The 16,831-nt window shown below is 43.2% G+C and overlaps 1 protein-coding gene across 4 annotated transcripts in view; it reads right to left on the bottom strand.

Annotated features, from left to right (window-relative positions):
* LOC118392262 (copine-8-like) overlaps positions 1–16,831 on the bottom strand; it is a 118,816-nt gene that overhangs the window by 90,126 nt on the left and 11,859 nt on the right. For 3 of the 4 annotated variants that reach the window (XM_052460070.1, XM_052460071.1, XM_052460074.1), the window contains exon 2: positions 1,148–1,188. The exons of the other annotated variant lie outside the window; for it this stretch is intronic. In XM_052460070.1, the coding sequence (XP_052316030.1) occupies positions 1,148–1,188 (41 nt within the window). The remainder of the gene's footprint in view (positions 1–1,147; positions 1,189–16,831) is intronic. 4 annotated transcript variants of the gene reach the window in all.

Genomic DNA, 16,831 nt, shown 5'->3' on the forward strand with positions numbered 1-16,831 from the left:
GATAACCTGGATACATTCAGTCAGATTACAAGAATATTCCTGAAAAATGTGGGGTAGATGCAACATAAGACAAAGTATTGACAAAGGTTTGAGTGAGATTAACTAATTGGTGTTTCCAAGAGGCCACACACCTCTCCAAAGTTCCTAAGTCATTTCCATGCTCCTTTAAGACTCAAACAAGATTCTTCAACTATAAAGAGGCTTTTTACACTTGTAGTTGTTTTGTTTGGAACACAACCCTGCATCACCGCCATCACACAATTACTGTTGCTGTTGCTCCCAAGTGGCACAGCGGTCTAAGGCACTGCATCTCACTGTAAGAGGCGTCACTGCAGTCCCTGGTTCAAATCCAGGCTGCATCACATCCGGCTGTGATTGGGACTCTGTGATTGGGACTCCCATAGCGTGGCACACAATTGGCCCAGCGTCGTCTGGGTTTGGCCGGGGTAGGCCATCATTGTAAATAATAATTTCTTAACTGACTTTTTAAAATAAAAGTAACGCATCACACAATCCAAAAACTGCCCATTTTAAATCACAATCGGGGTCAGGTAGGCATCATTTTAAAGCTTGTTCATTTTACTGTACAGCCACATCGTTCCAATTTAGGGGCTTATCAGTGCCCAAATCTGCCATTTTCAACCCGTATATGGGTACGAGTGTAATGGGCTACCAATGCTAATACGAAGGTTGTAATGACGCTTTTGGGAAAATGGGCCCAGACAGAGAGAGGAGGTTGGATACGGAGTGTGAGGATGGGTTAAGACAGGTTAGGTCTTGGATTAGGGCATAGAGAGGGGTTAAATGATTGAACAGTAGGGCTGGGTTCAATTCCGTTTCAATTCCAGTCGATTCAGGAAGTACACTGAAATTCCAATTTCCTTCATAGCTTTTCTAGGAGGAAGAATTTGAATTGTTGTTGGAATTCGGTAAACTTTCTGAATTGACTGGAATTGAAATGGACCCCAATCCTGCTTGAAAGGATAGAATACTTGTTGGAGATGTTTTGGCTCATCAGTAGAGCCGAAGCTTCAGGAAGCCCCCAGGCACACTCACACACTTACCATTTATACAGAAACATTGTTATGGAACGGATATTACCGTGTCATTGTGAAACAAACAAATGAACAGAAAACCATAATCTTACTTGGGTCTGATTTGGAGAAGGTATCCATGTCCAGCAGATTTCTGTGAAGAGGAAACAAACAGGAGGGAGCGAGGTGTGAATAAGTAAAACTGACACCATGTTGCTTCGTTAAGCACAACGAGACGCTGATTGGCTCATTAAGGCTCTCGTTAGTTAAGGCAGGGAACACCGTTGGGGATAGATACAGGATACAAGCGTGACAGACAGGATTGCGTCTCAAATGGCAACCTATTCCCTTAATATTACACTACTTTTCACCAGAGCCCAATGGTCAATAGGGTGCCATTTGGGAAGAGAGACATGAGCGTCATGCTCTGATTGGCTAGCAGATGAGGCCTGTAAACGAGGGATTGCTGTAGCAGCCGTTACAGAGCGGAACGGGTCTCGTCTTCTCAGGCTAATTACCAGACAGAGAAAGATTAAGGTAAGGGAGAGAGGCGGACATGAAATGCACACTGACAGTGCTGTTTAAAAGCCCCATCCGTTATGATCAGTGACACCTCCTATATCATGATACTCAGGAGGGGGTTTATAATGAAGGCATCATCAGTGATCAGTAACACCTCCTGTGCACCTCCCTTGGGATGGGGCCGCCTTTCAACCCCCTAGTCCCAACCCCTAGAGATTCAGTCAATTAAACTATTAATTTACAGTAAACAGACGAAACTACCCCTAAGCCCCTACCCATGAACACCTTCAAACCCCACTGGAATCAATGACTCGTTTACAAACAAAATAGCATTTCAAGGCAGGTGGGGGTTAAGGTTAACTCCACAACCAGAGACAGATCTTGCACCAGTCATAAAGCATTTATACTTCACTCTAGGAGTTGGAGAATATTTATCAAATAGGGCTGGGAAGATTGACTAATTTAAAGCAGGGGATTTGGGTAATACAGTTACCTCTAATATAATTGAGCTGTTCTTCAGTGAATTTGCTGGAGTGATTCCGACACACATCCATTCATCCTATAAGATCAGGATTCGATGAAGGAATGGGGGGGATGGATGGAGTGAGGGAACGTGTCACGCCCCGACCTGAGAGAGCCTTTTATTCTCTAATTTGGCTAGTCGGGGTGTGACTAGGGTGGGTACTCTAGTTTTTCTATTTCTATGTTGGCCTGGTATGGTTCCCAATCAGAGGCAGCTGTCTATCGTTGTCTCTGATTGGGGATCATATTTAGGCAGCCTTTTCCCACTGGGTTTTTGTGGGATCTTGTTTTTTGTGTTGATGCCTGTGAGCTCTACAGAACGTCACGTATCGTTTATTCTTTATTGTTTTGTTGTTCGGTTCTCCTTAAAATAAAAGATGTCGAACCGATTCCACGGTGCGCTTTGGTTTGAGTATGATTACAACGACGATCGTGACAGAACGTGAGATGAGATACAGTAAGTGACTTCCCTGCCATGGCTTGGAAACATTAAAGGTTCTGCAGGGAGAGATAACTACCCTTCTCTCCTCCTGACCTGCTGGTGCATGTCCCATTGAACTATCCCTGACACTTACTGAGCTGTGTAAAGGTGATGACATGTCAGGAAATTCTGACATGTTCCACTTTATCCCGTTAAAGCCCAGGGTTCAGCAGAGGCTTTGGTCTTCTGTAGGACAGGAGGGAACACTGATTTGTCTGTGTCCATGCCTTCCTGTTTCCTGTTACCCATGTTGCTCACTGACTCACTCACTTTGTCAGTGAGTGTATGTGTGGATGCATTCCCGTGGGTGTGTGTGTGTGTGTGTGTGTGTGTGTGTGTGTGTGAAAATGTCTAAAAGCTACAGAGGCTATAATAGGGTCTGCATGGTCGTGACGGCATTTTAAACCAGGCTTCCTTCATCATAGCAGGAGATAAATATTTTAGCCAGACTGTGTTGGCTGGTTACATCACTGAAACGGTCCCTTTGGTCCTTGCTGTGTGTGTAATGGGCCCCTGGATTCCCCCTGTGTGTGTGTGTGTCAGCATCAGGGCAGTATCGGTCATTACATTTAGTCAGCCGGTGATTGTCAAGCAAATATGTTCTTATTGGGCCTTCCTGTGTGGACCAGCTCAACTAGCCAAATAACTGTGGGCTCCAGCCTCCACCAATCTTAACTCAAATGGCTCCCAAATCTGACCTAGCAACAACTGATAACTGACCCAAATCTGCTATGGCACAATTGCATCAACATGGTTTTGACCAGTTTTGTGTGGATACTAATATTTGTGACATGATCACAAAAGGTATGCCATCTTTGTATCCTCATTTCAAAAAGTACTGTGTCCTCATTTATAATATCCAGGAACCAGGGTACAGTGATCCCCTTCAACAACCCCCAAGTGAAGGTCTCCCTGGCAGCCAACACCTTCACCCATCACTGGCCACGCCGAGACCAAGCAGCTGATAGAGATGCTCCCCAGCATCCAGCCTAGCCTCCGGGGACTGGCTGAGGCTCTGCCAAAAAACTGCTGAGAACTGACTCCAGATCTGATCAAATAAGTTTGTGTCTCTGTCACCTCATCTCCTCTCCCCAGGAGGGTAAGGAGGACAGAAGGCCAATGCCCCTGAGATTCACCCAGTGTGAGGGCCATCAGTCACAGTGCATAACAAACCTGACATCTGAGAACAAGTGGGGGAGGAGAGAGATCTGACACCAGGCCAGACAAATCTCTCTTTAGAAAAGAAAATGGGAAAAAGACCAAAGCACCAACAGAACCATAAGAGCAGGTGTCTATCTGGCTGGCTGGCTGTCCCCAGTAGGTGAGGAAGAAATAGAGAGGGAGAGAGAGACAGACAGGGATAGATGAGTGTGAGAAGAGAGGTTTAATTATTCTAAAAGCCTTTCAGAGCTCTTTTAAACAGAGAGAGAAGTACTCTTTGGCAATAAGTACATTGTTAGGTCATGCCAATAAAGCAAATCGAATTGAACTGTATTGATAGTGAAAGACAGATGGGGAGAAAGAGAGAGAAAGGCACTGTCAACCGTCCGACATCTAGTTTTTTGGGGGTAGGAGTATTTATCCCACTCAGACAGCCGCTCCCGATTAGACAATATAAGTTTGAGATCAGCCCTTTGCTCCTTAAAAACAAGAGAAGAGACAAGAGCTGTTACACAGAGTAAATAGCAAGATGGCACTGACAGATATGGCAGCTCTTTATCACAGTATTTTGTTTTTCTTGTGTTACCCCCCCAGGGCAATTGAACTGATTCCAAATAACACCGCCGACAGAGAAGAGGTATTCGGAGTGGACGCCTAGTCCGACTCAGGAGGCGCGCACACCATCCACCTTTTCCGAGTATATTACTCACTAATGTTCAGTCTCTGGATAATAAAGTAGATGAGCTCAGGGCGAGAATCTCCTTCCAGAGAGACATACTCCGTTTCACAGAAACATGGCTCTCTCGAGATATACTGTCTTTGTCCATACAGCCAGCTGGGTTCTCAATATATCGCACAGATAGGAATAAAGAAGTCTCCGGGAAGAAGAAAGGTGGGGGTGTATGTTTCATGATTAACCACTCATGGTGGGATTGTGATAACATAAAGAAACTCAAGTCATTTTGTTCACCTGACCTAGAATAGCTCACAATCAAAGGCCGACCGTATTACCTCCCAAGATAATTATCTTCGGTTATAGTCACAGCCGTGTATATTCCCCTTCAAGCCAATACCACGACGGCCATTAAAGAACTTCCCTGGATTTTAGGCAAACTGGAAACCACATATCCTGAGGCAGTATTTATTGTAGCTGGGGATTTTAACAAGGCAAAGTTGAGGAAAACGCTACAGAAGTTTTATCAACACATTGACTGTAGTACTCGTGCTGCTGCTACTCCAACTTCCGGGATGCCTACATGGCCCTCCCCTGCCCTCCCTTCGGCAAATCTGATCACGACTCCATTTTGCTCATCCCTTCCTATAGGCAGAAACTCAAACAGGAAGTACCCGTGCTAAGGACTATTCAATGCTGGTATGACCAATCGGAATCCACGCTTCAAGATTGTTTTGATCACGTGGACTGGGATATGTTCCAGGTAGTCTCAGAGAATAACATAACATACAAATACCAGGATACGGTGACTGAGTTTATAGGGGATGTTGTACCCACTGTGACTAAAACCTATCCTACCAGAAACCGTGGATAGATGGCAGCATTTGCGCAAGACTGAAAGCATGAAACACCGCATTCAAACATGGCAAGGTGACTGGGAACATGGCCAAATACAAACAGTGTAGTTATTCCCTTCGTAAGGCAATCAAACAGGAAAAACGTCAGTATAAGGTAGGGATGCACGATATATCGGCAAACATATCGGAATCGGCCGATATTAGCTAAAAATGCCAACAACGGTATCGCCCGATGTCTAATTTAACGCCGATGTTAAATCTACGGTGCATACCAATATAACGTAGGTACATGATGTAATGACGATACGTAAAATGTTGCGCTACACGTGCAACACAGCATTCATAACCTAGCCCACACAATGTCTGCTGTGTGGATTGTGCAGTCAACAAGTCGAGTAGTCATTTGAATGAGTAACAACATTTCAGCGAGACAACTCAAAGGCAAAATCCATTAAAGCCCTTGACAATCAACCATTCTCTGTCGTGGGTGATGTTGGCGTTCGCCGACTGGTCGAGCACCGGTTGAGTGTGCTATTTTCTGATGTTGCCTTACACAGTAATAGCGTCACTGTTATTAGCTTCACGACATACATGCTGTGGAACACCGTTTGGGTCTTCGCGTTGGTAATAAAGCATAATTTGTTTGACCGCAACTTCTGGGATAGCTTTAGCATGGTACCTAGCTATCACCAATACAATTGTTCGCCTATTGAATTTGAACTTCAAGTTGATGAAAAGAAATAGCTAGCCAGCTACTTAACCCAGTCCCGGAATAGGGACTGTAGTTATGCCTCCTGCACAGAGATGCAGTGCCATACACACATGGACGCAGCAGTCTGTTAACTATTTAACTCTACTAGAATGCTTAAAATGCCGCAAAAATGTTCAATATCGGTATCGTGTTTTTAGGCAAGGAAAATAATGGATATCGGTATCGGCCAAAAATGTAACATCGCTACTATAGAGACAAAGTGGAATAGCAATACAACGGCTCAGACACAAGACATGTGGCCAACGTGAGTAAGACATTTAAGCGTGTTAACCCTCACAAGGCTACCGGCACTGACAGCATCCCTAGCAGCGTCCTCAGGGAATCCGCAAACCAGCTGGCTGGAGTGCTTACGGACATAGTCAATCTCTCCCTATCCCAGTCTGCTGCCCCCACTTGCTACAAGATGTCCACAATTGTTTCTGTACCCAAGAAAGAAAAGCTAACTGAACTAAATGACTATCGCCCCGTAGCACTCACTTTTGTCATCATGAAGTACTTTGAGAGGATAGTTAAGGAATATATCTACCGTACCTGACACTACAGGCCCACTACAATTTTCTTACCGCCCCAATAGATCCACAGACGATGCAATCACCATCTCACTGTACACTGCCCAATCCCATCTGGACAAGAGGAATACCTATGTAAGAACATTGTTCATTGACTACAGCTCAGCATTCAACACTATAGTACTCTCCAAGCTCATCATTAAGTTTGGGGCCCTGAGACTGAATCCTGGCCTGTGCAACTGGGTCCTGAACGGGCTACCCCCAGATGGTGAAGGTAGGAAACAACATCTCCACTTCACTGATCTTCAACACAGGGGCCCCACAAGGGTGCATGCACAGCCCCCTCCTGTACTCCCTGTTCACCCATGACTGCATGGCCATACACGCCCCTCCAACTCAATCATCAAGTATGCAGACGACACAACAGAACTAGGCCTGATTACGAACAATGACGAGACAGCCTACAGAGAGGAGGTTCGGGCCCTGGGACCGTGGTGCCAGGAAAATAACCTCACACTCAATGTCGCCAAAACAAAGGAGCTGATCGTGAACTTCAGGAAACAGCGGAGGGAGCACGTCCCTATCCACCTACACGGGACAGCAGTGGAGCAGGTGGAAAGCTTCAAGTTCCTAGGCGTACACATCACTGAAGATCTGAAATGGTCCACCCACACAGACAGTGTGGTGAAGAAGGCGCAGCTGAAACCAACAAACTTTTACAGATGCACAATTCTGTCGGGCTGTATCACCACCTGGTACGGCAACTGCACTGCCCGCAACAGCAGGGCTCTCTAGAGGGTGGTGCAGTTTGCCCAACGCATCATTGGGGGCAAACTACCTGCCCTCCAGGACACCTACAACACCCAATGTCACAGGAAGGCCAAAAAGATCAAGGACAACAACCACCCAAGCCCCTGCCTGTTCACCCCACTATCATCCAGAAGGCGGGGTCAGTACAGGTGCATCAAAGCTGGGACCGAGAGACTGAAAAACAGCTTCTATCTCAAGGTCATCAGATTGTTAAATAGCCATCACTAGGCGGCTTCCACCCGGTTACATAACCGTGCACCTTAGAGACTGCTGCCCCATATACATAGACTTGAAATTACTGGTCACTTTAATAATGGAACACTAGTCACTTTAATAATGTTTACATATTTTTGCTTTACTCATCTCATATGTATATACAGTAGTCTATTCTAATGTATTTTAGTCTATGCCATTCTGACATTGCTCATCCTGTTATTTTACTTTTAGGTTCTGCGTATTGCTGTGAATTGTTAGATATTACTGCACTGTTGGAGCTGGAAACACAGGCATTTCGCTACACCCACAATAACATCTGCTAAACAACATGAAAAGTAAAAATGTATTTGGTAGTATCCCCCTTCTCTCTTCTCATTGCCTCTCTCCTCTCCCTCTCGCTATCTCTGATGAGATGTGTTCGTACAGACATTTAATTTAATGAACATATCAAGCATGTCTATGATCGGCTCACAACTGAGAGATCGCCACTTGGTTATGACAGCATTACCATGACAACCCGCTGAACATGTGGCAGACCCCAGGACCCTGACCTACATTACCCATCATCCTCTACTGTGCTACTCAAGAAATAGATTTTTATCCACCCCATGTAGAGTAAGAAAAGGCACTTCAGAATTAGAAGGAAAAAAACTGCAACACCAGGTTCTGATCTGTGAAACTGTGACTTAACCAGGGATATTACGGTCCTGCTGGTCATGGGTAACACTCTCACTGTACGGAGAGAAAACAATAAAAGGAGAGGGGAGAGGAGAGGAGGTAAGATTGTAAATGTGAGCAAACATTTTCTCTCCTTTCCTCTCTTCTCACATTCTCTCCTCTCCTGTCTTCTCCTCTTCTGTCCTCTCTCCTTGGTGTGGGAGAGGGTTTTTTTCCAGAACAAAGTCAGATCTCACAGAGGGCCTTTCCTGCCTCTCTTTCCCTTCCCTCTCACCTCTTGCTCCCCTCTCTCTTCGCTTTCTCTTCCCAATGTGGCCTAGATAATGGATCCACAGAGAATACACCATCACACTGAACTAGATACAGTCACCACCATGGAAGAAAACGGCTCTGCCAAACACACACAGTGTGCCGATTGTAACTCAAAGTGTGGTGTAGAATATTACATCTGCGCTTCCATACAGCCACAGTACCAAAGAACAAAAAACACTCAAGCTGTGAGATTCCTTCTGCCTGTTGTAGTAGTGAACATAGTGCTAGGATTCTAATCTTAGCAACATAACATTGCCTACCTACCTCCACATTGAAGGAGACCCTGATACAGAAACAAATTAGGGGAATATATGCAGTGTACCTTCTTCATTTAGATGTGATTGTATCTCATACAAATGGGAATACTACAGAATAACAGACTAGACACAAACAGTACCACTCAAAAGTTTGGACACATCTACTCATTAAAAGTTTTTCTTAATTTTTTTCTATTTTCTACATTGTAAAATAATAGTGAAGATATCAAGACTATGAAATAACACACATGGAATCGTGTAGTAACCAAATAAGTGTTAAATCAAAATATATTTTAGATTCTTCAAAGTAGCCACCCTTTGCCTTGATGACAGCTTTGCACACTCTTGGTATTCTCTCAACCAGCTTCATGACAAATGCTTTTCCAACAGTCTTGAAGGAGTTCCCACATATGCTGAGTACTTATTGGCAGCTTTTCCTTCACTCTGTGGTCCAATTCATCCCAAACCATCGCAATTGGGTTGAGGTCGGGGGATTGTGGAGGCCAGGTCATCTGATGCAGCACTCCATCACTCTTGGTCAAATAGCCCTTACACAGCCTGGATGTGTGTTGGGTCATTGTCCTGTTGAAAAACAGATGATAGCGCAAACCAGATAGGAAGGAGTATCACTGCAGAATGCTGTGGTAGCCATGCTGGTTAAGTGTGCCTTGAATTCTAAATAAATCACTGACAGTGTCACGAGCAAAGCACCCCCACACCTCCTCCATGCTTCACGTTGGGAACCACACATGGAGGCAATCAGTTCGCCTACTCTGCGTCTCACAAAGACACAGCAGTTAGAATCCAAAAATCTCAAATTTGGACTCCAGACCAAAGGACAGATTTCCTCCAGTCTAATGTCCATTGCTTGTGTTGTTTGGCCCCAAGCAAGTCTCTTTCTCTTATCTGTGTCCTTCAGTAGTGGTATATTTCCAACAATTCGACCATGAAGGCCTGATTCATGCAGTCTCCTCTGAACAGTTGATGTTGAGATGGGTCTGTTACTTGAACTCTGTGAAGCATTTACTTGGGCTGCAATCTGAGGTGCAGTTAACTCTAATGAAATTATCCTCTGCAGCAGCGGTAACTCTGGGTCTTCCTTTCCTGTTGCGGTCCTCATGAGAGCCAGTTTCATCATAGCGCTTGATGGTTTTTGCGACTGCACTTGACGAAACGTTCAAAGTTCTTAATTTTCTGCAATGACTGACCTTCATGTCTTAAAGTAATGATGTACTGTCATTTCTCTTTGCTTATTTGAGCTGTTCTTGCCATAATATGGACTTGGTCTTTTACCAGATAGCCCTATCTTCTGTATACCAGCCCTACCTTGTCACAACACAACTGGTTGGCTCAAATGCATTAAAGAAAGAAATTCCATAAATCAACTTTTAACAAGGCACACCTGTTAATTTAAATGAATTCCAGGTGACTACCTTATGAAGCTGGTTGAGAGAATGCCAAGAGTGTGCAAAGCTGCTATCAAGGGAAACAGTGGCCATCTAGAATAATCTCAAATACAAAATATTGTTTAGCAATGTTTTGGTTACTACATGATTTAATGTGCTATTTCATAGTTTTTATGTCTTCACTATTATTCTTATTCATTATGTAAAAAATATTTTTTTAATTCTTGCTGCTGGTGATTCTCTGATCCACCTCTACGCAGACGACACCATTCTGTATACCTCTGGCACTTCTGTGGACACTGTGTTAACAACCCTCCAGATTATTATTATTATTATTATTATGAGCTTCAATGCCATTACAACTCTCCTTCCGTGGCCTCCAACTGCTCTTAAATTAAAGTAAAACTAAATGCATGCTCTTCAACCGATCACTGCCCGCACCTGCCCGCCCGCCCAGCATCACTACTCTGGACTAGAGGTCGACCGATTATGATTCTTCAACGCCGATTCCGATAATTGGAGGACCAATAAGGCCGACACCGATTCAATCGGCCGATTTAAAAAATACAAATAAATATTTTTTTAAATGTATTTGTAATAATGACAATTCCAACAATACTGAATTAACACTTATTTTAACTTAATACAATACATCCATAAAATCAATTTAGCCTCAAGTAGATAATGAAACATGTTCAATTTGGTTTAAATAATGCAAAAACAAAGTGTTGGAGAAGAACGTAAAAGTGCAATATGTGCTATGTAAGAAAGCTAACGTTTCAGTTCTTTGCTCAGAACATGAGAACATATGAAAGCTGGTGGTTCCTTTTAACATGAGTCTTCAATATTCCCAGGTAAGAAGTTTTAGAATGTAGTTATTATAAGACTATTTCCCTCTATACCATTTGTATTTCATTAACCTTTGACTATTGGATGTTCTTATAGGCACTTTAGTATTGCCAGTGTAACAGTATAGCTTCAGTCCCTCTCCTCGCTCCTCCCTGGGCTCAAACCAGCAAGACAACGACAACAGCCACCACATCGAAGCCGCATTACCCATGCAGAGCAAGGGAAACAACCACCCCAAGGCTCAGAGCGAGTGAAGTTTGAAACGCTATTAGCGAGCGCTAACTAGCCAGCCATTTCACTTCGGACACACCAGCCTCATCTCGGTAGTTGATAGGTTTGAAGTCATAAACAGTACAATGCTTGATGCACAACGAAGAGCTGCTGGCAAAACGCACTAATGTGCTGTTTGAATGAATGTTTACGCGCCTGCTTCTGCCTACCACAGCTCAGTCAGATACTTAGATACTTGTATGCTCAGTCAGATTATATGCAACACAGGACACTCTAGATAATATCAACCATGTGTAGTTAACTAGTGATTATGATTGATTGTTTTTTATTGGATAAGTTTAACGCTAGCTAGCAACTTACCTTGGCTTACTGCATTTGCGTAACAGGCAGTCTCCTTGTGGAGTGCAACGAGAGAGAGGCAGGTCGTTATTGCGTTGGACTAGTGAACTGTAAGGTTGCAAGATTGGATCCCCAGAGCTGACAAGGTGGAAATCTGTCTTTCTGCCCCTGAACGAGGCAGTTAACCCACCGTTCCTAGGCTGTCATTGAAAATAAGAATGTGTTCTTAACTGACTTGCCTAGATAAATAAAGATTAAATAAAGGTTTTTAGAAAAGTAATATATATATATATTTTTAAATCGGCAAATCGGCGCTAAAAAATACCGATTTCCGATTGCCATAACTTGAAATTGGCCCCGATTAATTGGTCGACCTGTACTCTGGAAGGTTCTGACTTAGAATATGTGGACAACTACAAATACCTAGGTGTCTGGTTAGACTGTAAACTCTCCTTCCAGACTCACATTAAGCATCTCCAATACAAAATTACATTAGAATCGGCTTCCTATTTCAAAACAAAGCATCCTTCACTCATGCTGCCAAACATACCCTCGCAAAACTGACCATCCTACCGATCCTTTGGCGATGTCATTTACAAAATAGCCTTCAACACTCTACTCAACATATTGAATGCAGTCGATCACAGTGCCATCCGTTTTGTCACCAAAGCCCCATATACTACCCACCACTGCGACCTGTACGCTCTCATTGGCTGGCCCTCGCTTCATAATCGTCACCAAACCCACTGGCTCCAGGTCATCTACAAGTCTCTGCTAGGTATAGCCCCGTCTTATCTCAGCTCACTGGTCATCATAGCAGCACCCACCCCTCCAGCAGGTAAATCTCACTGGTCACTCCAAAAAAGCCAATTCTTCCTTTGGCCGCCTTTCCTTCAAGTTCTCTGCTGCCAATGACTGGAATGAACTGCAAAAATCACTGAAGCTGGAGACTCATATCTCTCTCACTAGCTTTAAGCACCAGCTGTCAGAGCAGCTCACAGATCACTACACCTGTACATAGCCCATCTGTAAATAGCCCATCCAACTACCTCATCCCCATACTGTATTTAGTTATTTATCTTGCTCCTTTGCACAGTATCTTTACTTACACATTCATCTTCTACACATCCACCATTCCCGTGTTTAATTGCTATATTTAAATTACTTCACCACCATGGTCTATTTAGTGCCTTTACCTCCCTTATCCTACCTCATTTGCACACACTGTATATATACTTTTTCTACTGTATTATTGACTGTTTGTTTATTCCATGTGTAACTCTGTGTTGTTGTATGTGTCTTAACTGCTTTTCTTTATCTTGGCCAGGTCACAGTTCTTAAATGAGAACTTGTTCTCAACTAGCCTACCTGGTTAATTAAAGGTGAAATAAAAAATTAAAATGGTTTTCTATTTCCATGGCGGCTTGTACTGTATGAAAGGACATGGATATGAGTGTGGCAACATTGGCAACAGAGCAGGATTATGCTTGGCAACATCTGGAGAGAACAGGAGCAACAGAGCATGCTAATATGAGGAGGCTTTTCAACAGGTCACTGAGCCCAGCTCCACAGGTAGAAGCTAGCTATGTCTGTCTGTCTTTCGGTCTCCCCTCTCTCTATATTTTCCCTATATCTTTCTCCCTATCCCTCCCTCTTTCTTTCTCACACACATTATCATTTCTCGCCAAGTACACCTCTTTCATAGACACACACACACACACACACAGAGAGAAAGAGAGCATCAGCAGCGCTGTGGCTTGTATATTCTCTGTGCCTCTCTCGGAGAGACCTGCCCTAATTTTTACTGACAAGCTGGGCTGGGTGAGCAAAGAGACTAGGCAGTGTGTACGCATGCGATCACCTTCGCACACACAACACACAATTAATATTTCAACCTGTGTTTGCCATGTTTTACATTATTAGGCAAATCCACTCTTATGTCAACATGCAAACTCAGTGGTGGTCATGAGTGACATGCCACAGAAGTATAGCCCTTCTTCTGAGACACAACTAGGCATTACCATTTACTATAAACCCTGGCAGATGTAGTTAATATGCTTATCTCTATCTCTTTCTTTTCACTCTGTTTCCCTGCACCCCCCCTCCTTCCCCTCTCAATCTCAGGTCTTGCCACCATCTATCAATGTATCCCATTTTAGCTAGGCACAATAACACATTTACTGAATTGTCATTGTTTTATTCATGGATTCTGTTGAGAACCCATTCTGATTGATTGAAGGTGAGATCTTGTCTGTCTGTCTGTTTCTCTCGCTAAGATTCTCTCTGACCTTTCCTCCAACTCTCTCTCCACTCTCTTCCCCTCCTCCACCTCGCTCCCTCTCTTACACTCCCGCTTCACTTGCTCCACTGTGCCAGTCCTCCAGCAGAGACGAGAGCCCAGTAGAGGAAAGGCTGTTTAGGCTGGCAGTATGGCAGCAGCATGGCAGGGCAGCAGGCCAACGGGAGCCAGGGGATCCCTAAGCATTGCAGAGAAGAGCAGAGCGTTTGTCTGCCTCCCCAGGGTAGAGATGAGAGAGGGGACACCCAGAGGAATATTAACTACAAGAGAGATGTGACCAGGGTGGGGATTACTATATTAGGCCCATGAGAGTACCCCACTCACTGGAATGTGCAGAGTCTGTCTGTGTGTGTGTGTTAGTCATACCCTCTGTTTATCTCTCTCAAACCATCTCTTCTCTCCCTCCTTCTTTCTATATGACTCAAGAGGAGGACATGACGGGTCCATTAAATCTTATTACGACGTGTTCGTAAATCATTACTGTAGCGTTTCTATCTGATGGCATCTGGTTGACATCTTTGTAATTTAAGTATATGGAAATTAGAGTACATGAACAAACACACACACAAATAACTGATACACACATGCAAGACTACATATTTCTTAGCACGGAGAGAAAGAGACCGAGAGAGACAGAGAGAGAGAGAGAGAGGAACAGATGTGGACATGGATACTTGCTTCTCCAGCAGTCTGTCAGCCACAATATCACCATGGTGACAGTGACTGACAGAGTCAGGTTGTGAGGCCCAGACCCCTAACTGCCTGTTTATAATATTCCAACAGTGAAAAGGCTGAGAAGAGAGAATCATGACCACCTGTAGCTGTCACTCAAACCTTCACCTGTCATTCAAAAAACTTTAGCCTGTGATTTATACAGTTAAGATAGGGCTCTTCAAATCTGGTGCAAAGGACCCATGTGATGTGCAGAGCTGTGTTCCAGCCAAGTGCTAACATACCTTCAACTAATCATACTATACTTAAACATATATAAAGTAACCAAGCATGATAACATTAAATATTTAATCTTAGAATTACATAGCAAAAAAAAAAGTAATTTCATGAATCCATACAAAAACCCATTCACGGCAAAAATTGGATTTAGTTTTATTTGCATTTTGCAAGCACAGTGCTTATGGTAGTGAAAGGAACTGGAGTTAAGTTGAGGGTCACACTCTTCCAAAAAGAAAGATCAGGGCCAAAAAAAAGCAATATGTCACCGGGTGATTGAAGTGAGTTCAGTGTAGGCTGACTAGGCGCTTGGCGGTGTGAAGAGAGGAGCTCTTTAGAGCAAGTGCTGTTGACTTGTAATTATGGTTATTGATGTATTCAGGAATCTATTATATGAGCCTTGTTCAAAATAGTGCACTTTATAGGGAATAGGGTGACATTTGGGACGCAGATATGTCTGGCATACCATATGCCAAATGCCTTAAATGTTAACCATTAAGGTTCTGGTCATTGAAGAGAACATCCACCAGTATCTCCCACCATGTAGCGTTCCAAAGGTCACATGACCATGGACGACTTTATTGGCAAGATGGGAGGTGTATTTAAATCAGTACAATGTATCAATATAGACTACAAATACTTGTATACAGTGCATTCGAAAAGGATTCAGACCCCTTGACTTCTTCCACATTTTGTTACATGTATTAAATAAATACACATCCTCATCAACCTACACTCAATACCCCATAATGACGAAGTAGACTCTGTTTGATTGTTTTGCAAATGTATTAAAGATTTTTTTAAATTAAAAAACACCTTATTGACATACAGGAACAGTCAAAAGTTTGGACACACCTACTCATTCCAGGGTTTTTCTTTATTTTTACACATTTTCTACAATGTAGAATAATACTGAAGACACCAAAACTAACACTTTTTTGGTTACTACATGATTCCATGTTATTTTGTCACATAACTGATTGGAGACAGGTGCAGGAATTCATAATAGGAGAGTTGAATACTCCACCCAAAATATACAAAATGCCATGAAAAGGCATGGGGACGAAGCCCAAAACAAACACATATACAAAAACACAGGGATGTAACCCAAACAAAAAGTGAGTAATAAATACACGGGACGAAACCCTCAATACACTCCACGGGGCAAGAACCATAATAACAAATGCACAACAATACACGGGACGGGACGAGACCCGTAATAACAAGTGCACAACACACGCAGCACGAAAGCCAAACTCACAAAGGACAGATACTCACAGACCAACGGACATGGTAACAAAATCCAACAAAACAATGGCGAACAGAGGGCACACACAGTTGAAGTCGGAAGTTTACATACACTTAGGTTTGAGTCAATAAAACTTGTTTTTCAACAACTTCACAAATTTCTTGTTAACAAACTATAGTTTTGGCAAGTCGGTTAGAACATCTACTTTGTGCATGACACAAATCATTTTTCCAACAATTGTTTACAGACAGATTATTTCACTCACAATTCCAGTGGGTCAGAAGTTTACATACACTAAGTTGTCTGTGCCTTTAAACAGCTTGGAAAATTCCAGAAAATGTTGTCATGGCTTTAGAAGCTTCTGATGGCTAATAGACATAATTTGAGTCAATTAGAGGAGTGTCTGTGGATGTATTTCAAGGTCCTACCTTCAAACTCAGTGCCTCTTTGCTTGACATCATGAGAAAATCAAAAGAAATCAGCCATGACCTCAGAAAAACAATTGTAGACCTCCACATGTCTGGTTCATCCTTGGGAGCAATTTCCAAACGCCTGAAGGTACCACGTTCATCTTTACAAACAATAGTACGCAAGTATAAACACCATGGGACCATGCAACCGTCATACCGCTCAGGAAGGAGACACGTTCTGTCTTCTAGAGATGAATGTACATTGGTGAGAAAAGTGCTAATCAATCCGAGAAAAA

The sequence above is a fragment of the Oncorhynchus keta genome, chromosome 13, assembly GCF_023373465.1.
Source record: "Oncorhynchus keta strain PuntledgeMale-10-30-2019 chromosome 13, Oket_V2, whole genome shotgun sequence".
NCBI lineage: Eukaryota > Metazoa > Chordata > Actinopteri > Salmoniformes > Salmonidae > Oncorhynchus > Oncorhynchus keta.